This window comes from Mesoplodon mirus (assembly GCF_964341445.2).
Source record: "Mesoplodon mirus genome assembly, chromosome: 7".
Taxonomy (NCBI): Eukaryota; Metazoa; Chordata; class Mammalia; order Artiodactyla; family Ziphiidae; genus Mesoplodon; species Mesoplodon mirus.
Window position 1 is genome coordinate 4891279 of NC_138983.1, and position 10767 is coordinate 4902045.

A 10767-nucleotide genomic window follows, 5' to 3' on the forward strand; every position below is an offset into this window, starting at 1 on the left:
TTCTGGTCTTTTTACAATTTTGTCTTCAATTTTTCTTTTTATTTGCCTTTTTGGGGTTCATAACATTTCTGAAATCTGAGGATCCACAACTTTCAACAGTTCTGGAAAACTCAGAGATATCCTCACTCCAAATATACCTCTCTTCCATTTTCTCTTTTCTGTCCTTCTGTAATGCTAATCAGACATACATGAGCCCCTCTAACTAGCGACCATTTCTTTTAATCTCTCTTCCATATTTTTAACTTTTGTCTTTTTATGCTGAATCTGGATCTAATTTATTTATCTTTCAGTTTATCCTTTCCGACTTTTCATTTAGTTATTATTTTTATCTAGCTCATATGCACATAGTTTAAAGAGCCAAATAATTATACAGGGCTTATGACAAAAAAAACGTAGTTCCCTGACAATTGTTCCTTATTTTCTGATCTCCAGGAACTTTTAAACCTTAGCCAAATCTTTTTTTTTTTTTAAGGCTTTTTTTTTTTTTTTGATTTGGGGGTAGGAGTTTATGAATTTATTTATTTATTTTTGCTGTGTTGGGTCTTCGTTTCTGTGCGAGGGCTTTCTCTAGTTGTGGCAAGCAGGGCCCACTCTTCATTGCGGTGCGCGGGCCTCTCACTATCGCGGCCTCTCCTGTTGCGGAGCACAGGCTCCAGACGCGCAGGCTCAGTAGTTGTGGCTCACGGGCCTAGTTGCTCCATGGTATGTGGGATCCTCCCAGACCAGGGCTCGAACCCATGTCCCCTGCATTGGCAGGCAGATTCTCAACTACTGCGCCACCAGGGAAGCCCCCTTAACCAAATCTTTTAATATTTGCCTCCATAAATCTAAATAACGTGCTTGTGTTGCTACTTCTTGGCTTTTCAGTTTGGGCATGATCTCTTGTATTTGTGCCATAAATGATGTGGATTTAGCTCTGTTCCCTCTTGCTACTCACACGTAACCCCCCTCCCAACACACACATGTCCTGTTCCCAGACATCAGATGTACTTGGTCGGATCAGCAGTATTTATTTTTTATGGCTATGAAAACACTCCTCACTGCTGAGCCTTGATTAATTTTCTTCCTGCACTTCTTTACCTTTTTCCTTGAGTCAATACTCAGTTTTCTAATGTACCTAACACTAACTTAACCCTTAACTCTCCTCCGCTTCTGTAACTGTTCTCTCAACGTGCTCCAACACACTAGGTACTCAGTGAATTGGTCTGGAGGAAGCCTTTCCTGCAGCCGTCACTGTCCTGCTCTTGAGTGGTTGGTTTCCAGGCCTGCTGCACAGTTCTCTTGGACCCTCCCTCCAGCATCAGGCCCAGGGTTTCCTTTGCTTCTTCCTCAGGTTTGACCCCCTGGCTCCTGGATTCCATTATCCTCCTCATTTGATTCACTGCATCATTTTGGTGCGGCACGTCCTCCAGTAGCTACCCGAGCAAGAATGATGGGAGAGAATGTTTTCAGACCGTATGTGTCTAAAAATGTCATAGTCTGTCCTCTCACTGACGTGATCCTTTTGGATGGACAATGGGATTTCCACCTTCAACTAGTGGAATTTTCCTTTAAAATTTTGAAGGCTTTGCTGCATTTTCTTCTAGTTTCCAGTGTTGCTATGAACTTTTTTCTTGCCCTTTGTATGAAACCTATTTTATTCTTTCTAGAACCTTGTGGGAGCTTCTCTTTGTGCCCCGTGCTCTGAAATTTGGTGAGAGGTGTCTTGTTCTGGCCACTTGGCGGTCCCTTTCACTCTGGGAACCCATGCCCCTTAGTGCTGGGAAATGTTCTTGACTTACTTTCTCCCCTCCATTCTTAAAATTCTATCTTTCTGGAACCCTTATTTTTTACCTAAGTGTTGGACCCTCTGATGCTCCTCTACATTCTTCTTCCTCCTGTTGTTTTTTACTTTTTTGTATGTGTGTTCTGTTTTCTTATCTTCTGTTAAGTTTTTCATCCCGGTGATTACTTTTTTATGTTACATAATGTATTTTTTGTACTTTGAGTGTTTTTTAGCGTCGTTTTCTTGTTTCCTGGATGCAATAACTTTTCTTAATCTTTCCAAGGCTATTGATGCCCCCTGGTCCCCCGCCCCATTTTCTTTTCCCTTCAGAGTCTGTTTCTTTAGGCCCCTGTCTTTCAGACTGGATGAGTCCCTAAAATGTCTGCAGATCTTTGCCTGCCACTCTGCTCATGGTTAAGAACAAGGCAGAAGGGAGGGGGCTCTTGGTACGTGGGTGGGAGCTTGCTCCCTGTGGCTTCACCGTAGGGTGATCTTACCAAGCCACTTATTGGGGAATCTCAATGTCAGACTCTTTATATTTTCTCTTGGGCTAGTGAGTCCTCAGAGAAAGCCTTTCCAATCTCCTGCTAGAATTCTAAGGGCTGAGTGGAAAAACCTAGGGGTCTCAGATTCACCTTTCCCCCTTTTGTTCTTTAGAATACCCCAGTCCTCAGTTGTTTTACCCCAGAGAGTAATTTCAGTCTCTTGCCATGGTGGTGGAGGAGCAGTCAGGTACTGGAAGGGAAGGAGCCTGGGGACCCCCTACCTCCTAAGGAGAATTTCAGCCACGTTCACCCCACTTCAGAGCAGCCTGGTACCTACCACCCATTCATGCCTTCAGAGCTGCTTCTCCACTCTCTCTTGCTAGCTCAGGTTTCAGTGTTCTTGAATCTGCTGTCCATTAACTCTCTCCCCTCTGTTTTCCAGCCTCCAAATCTTCTGTAATTGTCTCCGCTCCCTTCTGTCCATCCTAGTGGTCAGGAAAAACTCTCACATTTTCCCCTTGTTCTCTATCTGTGGCTCAGACAGTACTGTGTCTCCACGCTCTCCTTCTGTGAAGTAGATTTGTGGGGAGGTGGCCTTTCAAGGATTCACACTTTATATGGGTTTTTTTTGATCCAACTCCCACCTTCAGACTTTGTCTGAAGCTTTGTAGCTTCAGACTTTGTAGCTCAGACTTTGTCTCTTGTCCGCTGCAGGAGTGGCCCGTTTGATCCCTAGGACCTGCAGAGGGCCCAGGACAACACTTGGCAGCTACAGAGCTCACGTGTCTGGCTTCACAGTTCCTTATCTTTCCACATCTGACAATCTCCTTTACTCTCCTCTTGGTTTGACATGCATTTTGACACATTATTTAAAAATATTAAAATAATAAATGTTAAAATAATTGTGTTCAGGAACTCTGTAACAGGAAGTTTTCTGCAAACACCTAGTCCACCATATAGCCAGACGCAGAGGCCCTCCTGCATTCGTTCACCACTCTGTCACCCGCTATGTGGGAAGCACGCCAGGCCTTCCCTCAGTGACCCTGTGAGCCCGGGGGGTCAGGTGCCAGGGCTTCCTGCCTCCAGACGCTGGCTGGTAACCTGGATCACATAACATGGGGTGCCAGCAGCAGAGCTGATGTCAGACCTGCACTTGAAGCTCTTTTCAACGAATCATGCTCTCGGAAGAGAACGCTGTGGGTCTTCTCTAGTCACAAGCTGAGGCCGTGGAGTGGCTGATGAGCCTCCCAAAGGCTCTCGAGGGCGCAGGTTACAAGCAGGATATTTTACATGAATTTTTACAGGAGTTGAGGAAAGTGTCTTGCCCCCGCCCATACTGAAAAGGTGTAAACCTCAGGCCTATGAGGGCCTCTGTCGCGCAGCACAAGAGCAGGCTCCTACGAGAGCATGTAAAGCAGCTCACAGTCATAAACGCTGAGAGGTCTTCAAGGGAAACGCAGCAGAGCAGGTGCTCGGCACTGCCCTTGAACTGCCGGGCACTGCCCGTCTGACTCCAGGATCCCGGGGGCAGGTGCTGGAACAGGGTCTACTCAGCACGCTGTCCCGTGGACTCTGCTCGTGGACGACATGTATTATCACAGTGTGACAGCAATCGTGTCACACCTGTGTTTCCGACCCAGTCATGCCTCCTTTCTCCACCACTGACATGGAATGAAAGTGACACAAAGCCTGGGCCAGGGTCCACCTCTAGGTCCCTTCGTTTTTTTCTCGTAGACGAGGTCTGGCCGAGAGGTGAACTCGCTTTCAGCCGGGTTGGGACGGTTGATGGGAAAGTGGCTCTTTGCTCACCAGCTTACAGTGTTCCTGGGAGAAGGGCGGCGGGCATTGGGGGCAGGAGACAATGGACGCCAGCGGACGTTGTCCAGGAAATTGTTTACTCTGCACATGCCTGTTTTCTGAAACCAATGATTTTTAACGAGTCTCTCTCTCCTGTGTTGGTCACTGGAGAGCATCATCCCAGTGGAGCAAGTTTTCACATAAAGAGGAGAATCACGTGACTGACAGTTGTGTTGCCTAGGCGTGTCTCTCCCTGCAGGTGTGTGCACGCTTGTTTTCAACTACTCCCGGTGGTGCCTTTGACACACTGTGTTGTCCTGTTCACAGGTACTGTGATCGCTTTGCAAGCGGGGACTTTTGCAACAACGGCAATTATAATAATTGTTACAACAATTTACGTCATGAAATGGAACAGTTTAAGGCCATTAAGGTAACAGATTTCCATTAAATACACACATTCTGAAAGCATTTAGTTTTTAATTTTTATTTATTTATTTTTCGGTATGCGGGCCTCTCACTGTTGTGGCCTCTCCCGTTGCGGAGCACAGGCTCCGGACACGCAGGCTCAGCGGCCATGGCTCACGGGCCCAGCCGCTCCGCGGCATGTGGGATCCTCCCGGACCGGGGCACGAACCCATGTCCCCTGCATTGGCAGGCGGACTCTCAACCACTGCGCCACCAGGGAAGCCCCTGAAAGCATTTAAAAATGCAGGGGATATTCACAAAACGATCTCCTCAGATTTCTAATTTCAGTATTGGGAAAACCCAGAGTGTTGAAGAGTATACATTAAATAGGACTCTATGCCTGAAGGTGGCGGTATTGACCATGACCAGGGGCAGTTGTGAGAGTGGCAGCTGGAGAAAGACCTTTATCCTCCACCAGCATGGGAGGGCTTCAGGGGGGCAGCAGGGTCCCAGAAGGGTCTGGTTTAAGAGCATGGAAGGATCCATGTTGTCTTTTTTTTTTTTTTGTAACCGCTTTATTGAAATACAGTTGACCTGTAAAAAGCTGTACATTTAATGTATACAACTCAGTGAGTTCGGGGTTAAGTATACACACATGAAATCACAACCATGAAGGCCATAAACATATCCACCACCTCCCAAAGCTGCCTCCTAACCTTAGCAGAAAGTCAGCCCTCTGCTTGGAACAAAGTGGGTACCCAAGAACAAATTTAAGGGTGTTCAGTAAAGATAAAAGGCTGCTCAACTCAATGGAAGCAGCAACTGAAAAGGACAACTCAGGTTGTCACATAGTGATCAGATGCAATGTCTAACAGTTACATAAATAGAAAAATTCACTTAAGTGCAGTTTGGTAGACAGTCTTTTGGGGAGGGGATAAAGTCTTCCATACAGAACAGCTTGTGAGTACATTTGATCCATTTCCTTGGAAACTGGCAATACCTTCTACTTCCGTTGGCATCAGGGATTCTTTGCCTTATTTTGGCTAGATCTTTCCCAATTCTGTCTTCAGAAGAGTTAGTTACTAAAAGATACCTAACCATCACTTTTTTCAGGTGACTGAAGGAAGTGGGAACATTAGTGTTCATAACAAAATAGACATTGCATTTCCACGTTTTTAGAGGGCACCCCTTCCCAGAATAGCTACTCAGCGGTGTGAGTAGAGCTCTTTTTCATCCAGCTTTGGCCAAGAGATGTTACCTGGGGGAGCCACAAAATACTCCTCCACACCTCGATGAGAGTTTTGTAGTAGTTCTTCAGCACAGTTGCCTTCTACCACATTGTCGGATCTCAGGTACAGACATCTGTCCTCCAGAACTGACTCCTTGGGCTCCACCCGGTCCGTGTCCACGGCGCGGAGCCGGTCGTTGAAGGTCCATAAATTTTCTACCTTTAAGTGTTCAAATGAATTAAAATGAAATGGGGGGGATTCCCTGGTGGTGCAGTGGTTGAGAGTCCGCCTGCCGATGCAGGGGACACGGGTTCGTGCCCCGGTCCGGGAAGATCCCACATGCCGCGGAGTGGCTGGGCCTGTGAGCCATGGTCACTGAGCCTGCGCGTCCAGAGCCTGTGCTCCGCAACGGGAGAGGCCACAGCAGTGAGAGGCCCGAAATGGGGGGGAGGTGATGCACTTCCTCAGCGATGTGAGGAGATGAGGCAGACTGCTCGTCGTGGCTCGTCCTAAAGTAACAACCAGATCCAGTGACGGGCAAGCCAGGTACCTTGCACTGAACATTATTTTTAAATAAAAAAATATAACTTGATGGAGTTTTGTATTTTCTGTCTTAGGCATATCTTGATAGAAATCTGGAAGCTTTCCAACCAAAAATTGGGAAAGGAAAATTGGGAGACGTTAAGCCTCGACACAACAAAGGATGTAATTGCAAGAGGTCAGGCTGCCTTAATAATTACTGTGAATGCTTTGAGGTCAGTCAGCAATTCCTAAGTATTATTTTTAAAAATCAGCTAAATATATGGCCTAAGTAACTTCGTGGTTAAAAAATCTTCAATTTAAAGGGAGAAATATAATTTAATTTCTTCCTTCCAGGGCTTCTAAAAGGGCACCCATCAATCTACCTTAGTTTCTCAAATGTGCATTATGCCTTATGAATCAAGTAAATGAGCTCAGGCCTCCTTTGGGAGCATGCTGTCTCCCCTGAGCCCGCCCTGAGTGTCCAGCAGAGGGTGCCCAGTGCCAGGGCCTTGCCCGCCCTGCAGCTGCTGATCTGGTGCTGGGGCTACCCTCAGCGGCCAGCATCTGGTGGCTCTCAGAGGTAGGCCTTTTCCTTGCTGAGCAGGGCAGAGACACTGTGGGTGGGGTAGTGGGGGCAGCCTTGTCCTCAGGTGAGTATTCACCTGGGTGCTTTGAGAGGGCAGCTCCCAAGCAGCTCGTCTGGCTGCCGAGACACAGTGTGTCAGCCCACTTTCCTCTGCCGGGAAGTGGCCCACGCAAAGTGCTGATGTCCTGTAGTGTCTGGCATTACAACAGACTAGCAATCTTGAAAAACCTCCTATTCAAAACACCCAGAGGTGCAGAATAAAACACACCCCATTAGATGCATGTCTGAGCTGGAAAGGACAGAGGGAAACCCCCAGGGGCTGAAACTAAGAGGAAACTGGAAACCAGAGTGTCACAAGGCCAGCCTTCTGACTGCCCCCAGGCCGGGCCTGAGCCAGGGGTTGGTCCCCAGCCCTGAGTGTCACGCAACCTTGTGACAAGAAACAAAGTTCGCCCACAAGGAAGCAGGAAGGGCCTCCCCCTAGAATGCCCACCGCAGGCCCGGCCTCGGGTGGGTTTCAGGTTCCACGCACTCACACGTTCTCTGCAACAGCAGAGCCAGCACGACACGCTCGGTGCTGAAGGAGGAGGGTGGTCGAGCTGGAGTGCTCTAACCGGCTGAGGCGGGCTTCGACTAGAGCAAGGGTCAGATGGAGGCTTCGCTGCGCTCCGCTGGACGAGGGAGAGACCCCCACTCTCTGCTCGGGGCTCACACCCACACCCGCCCGCCGGCCCTCGGGGGCCCCTCCCCACCTCTCTTCACATCACAGCCCCCTGCCCCTCTTCACTTCTGCCTTTCTTTGGTATGAAAATTGCAGATTACATACGTGCGTGCACACATAGATATAAACAGTTATTTAAGATCCAAATAGAATTTGTTGGTTTTTGATGAATGGTAGGACAACCTAATTTTATTGAAGCATTTTACATTACCAGGCCAAAATTATGTGTTCTTCTATTTGCAAATGCATCGGTTGCAAAAATTATGAAGAAAGCCCAGGACAAAAAACACTAATGAACATGCCAAACTATATGGAAATTGGAGGTTTTGAAGGCGGCCATCATTTGTCAACAACTAAATTTTCAGGACTACCAAAATTCAGAAAAGATAGGTAGGTACTCTGAACTAACCCTCCCAATAGGGGAATTCAAAAGGTTATTTTGAGAGGAGAGTTGGAAATTGCCTGGCAGTCCAGTGGTTAGAACTCCGCGCTTTCACTGCCGGGGCCCGGTTTCAATCCCTGGCCGGGGAACTAAGATTCCCCCATAAGCCGTGCAGCACGGCCAAAAAAAAAAGAAAATTTCAGAGGAGAGTTAAAACAGTTTACACACTGGAAAGAAAGCGTGTTTGTCTATAGGTGGGGGACAAGGGATGGGGAAGGAAGATGCCAGTTTCTTTCTCTGTCTTGACCAACCCTAGATCACACACTGTTACCTCAGAGCGGCGCCTGCTGTCGAATCCGCTTGGTCCTATTTGTCCTCTTAGCTCGACCTTTTTGTCCTGACCGTCTGAGTTAACCTTGCTTTTGTACAAGAGCAGAAGGTCCCTACAGGACCTCGGGAGGCAAGGGCATGATCTCTAGGCAGCAAATACCCGAACCACTCTTTACCATAGGAAGTGACGGCAGGGAGATATTCTTGGTGTGTGCTGTGTTCCTTACTAAAGGGATTACGGAGTCCACTTTAGTTGGATAGCTTCCCATTTAATTATTTTGAGGTCATATGATACTCCTAGAAGGTCTCAAAGATTGAGTAATAATTTTATTATATATTGGACTAGATTCATCCATTTAAAAACGTTTCTTTGAGTTCTCTGTGATGGGTCATGTCATGATAAAGTACTAGATATCATTAATTAATTGATAACATGTAGAAAAGCCAAGCTCATGCTTATTTGGTTAGAGGCATCAGAAATACTCATCACTGTGACCTGCAGAGGTCGTCATTGGTAAAAATGTACTGAAACATGGCTGCATCTTCTGTGAAATTATATGTGAAAACATTGCCTGACATGGGGATGTTGTGTGTCCGATGGAATGTGATAGGGGCTCCATACGTTGGAGTCTGGTCTCAAAATGTTAAGACTCTTGACCTGAGGACAGCCCTGTTCTTTCATCTTCAACAAAAGTCATTGTGTATTGCCTTTACAGAGAGATTTTAACTAGTCCCAACATCTATATTTTCATAATCCAACACTTCTGAATACTTTATAGTTTTCCTAAATTTTTTCAGTTTGAGCATGACTTGGGCAACTATCTAGCTAAGCCACAGTTGCCCCTTGAGCCCAGCGGGGAGAGTGGCTGGTCCCGTACAACAGAACTTCTTCAGGGATCCAGGGGGCATTCCGAGGCAAGGCCATGCTGACAGCACGGCCCCTAGGAGGCGAGTCCTCAGAGCCATTGTGCCTCTGCAATGCAAGTGCCCCTGGGAGGAGGGGCCGGTGCCCAGGGCAGCTGTCCTACTGCCGCTTTCCTCAGGCAGACTTGTGCACAGAGCTTAGAGCAAGGCTGCATGGCTTGTCTTAGCTGAGATTCCTGCTGCTTCGACCGCTGCCCAGCCCGTGGGCTTGATACTGCAGCCCAGGTCTCTGGGCTCGTCAGTGGATCTCAGTTTGAGAAAATTTAGGATCTGCCGTGAGAGGGATGTCTAGGAGCTGACAGATTCACCTGACCTCTGTATTATTCTTCTAAAAGCAGTCCTTTATATCATGACAGGTAATAGAGCTTCCAGTATTAGGAAGACAACATTAGATTTTACCGGTGACATTCTTTACAATGCTTTGACAAACATGTCTCCTTGAATATGAAAGGTATTTAAAAACAGTGAAGTGATTGAACGTGGCCTTTAACTGGTCTGCTTCTGACAGGCAGTCATCCTCATGCATCTCCTGGGAGGTGGTGGAAGCCACGTGCGCCTGCCTGCTGGCTCAGGGCGAAGAGGCCGAGAAGGAGTGCTGCTCTGAGTGCCTGGCAGAGCAGATGATCTTAGAGGAATTCGGGAGATGCTTGTCGCAGATTCTCCATATTGAGTTTAAATCCAAAGGGTTGAAAATTGAGTCAAGTACAACGTGGTGAAATGTGCATGCATGTAGATTTTGTCTCCATATTTTGAAGGAAAACTCATTTCGAAAAGTTGTTTTAAGGACCATGAGGCCAGGTCTGCACCCACAGCTTCATCATTAAAATCAAGCTTTCCCTCTGCGTCAGGGCGCCAAGGGGTTATTCAGAGTCTCTGAGGGATTTGGCGATTAAAAGCCTCCCTCCATTTTTGAGGAGGTGCATGACATAACTGCTGTTGTCCGGCCCCAGGAGAGAGCATGTGTTCCTGTGATCCCGGGAGAATTGTCTGCACTAACATTGAGTCATGGAGGGTGGAAGCAGGCCCCGGAGAGAAGTAAAAGTCCATTGCTACTGACTTCACCCTCTCTCGGGAATTTCTTCCTCTGGCGGGTTCTCTGCATAAAAAGCCATAATGATTTTCCCCTAAATTGTTTAGAAACAAATTCTCCAGATAGGCTGCTAAGATACAACTTAAAATCTGTAGAGAACTACTGAATACCTTGGAGAATTTCTGAGTGTAGATGTCTCCCCAGAGTCACAGGAATTACCAGTCTCCTCTAGGGCCACAGTGAAATGCAGACAGCAGGGTTGGTTTGGTCAGTAGCATTTTGAGTTGTGGGACTGAAAATTATCTAGTTTCTTATGTGTTTCCATTTAAATTGTGGAAAAGCTCTATTATCCAATTAACTTCTCCATAATTATTGTTATAATATTATTATTGTTTGTAAAGTAACTAGTTTGCAGAAATCAGCAGGTAAGATAAGTTATTAAATTGACTCTTTGGGTTCTATTGTAAAAGCAAAGAGGAATAAAAATTTGACATGTCTTCCATTGTTGTAATTCATTTAATATTTGAAAAATATATTTGTTATGTTTCTGTGTTCATTAATAGTATTGGCCCCTTGGAGAATGTTTAGAAA

At 46.7% G+C, this 10767-nt stretch overlaps 1 protein-coding gene across 1 annotated transcript in view; it reads left to right on the forward strand.

Annotated features, from left to right (window-relative positions):
* Positions 1–9941, forward strand: part of TESMIN (testis expressed metallothionein like protein) — a gene marked incomplete at its 5' end in the record, with an annotated part of 37182 nt that extends 27241 nt beyond the window's left edge. The window contains 4 exons of the mRNA XM_082628135.1: positions 4375–4477; positions 6299–6436; positions 7725–7900; positions 9655–9941. Coding sequence (XP_082484261.1) covers positions 4375–4477; positions 6299–6436; positions 7725–7900; positions 9655–9862 — 625 coding nt within the window. The 3' untranslated portion in view covers positions 9863–9941. The remainder of the gene's footprint in view (positions 1–4374; positions 4478–6298; positions 6437–7724; positions 7901–9654) is intronic.
* Positions 9942–10767: the final 826 nt, after the last annotated feature.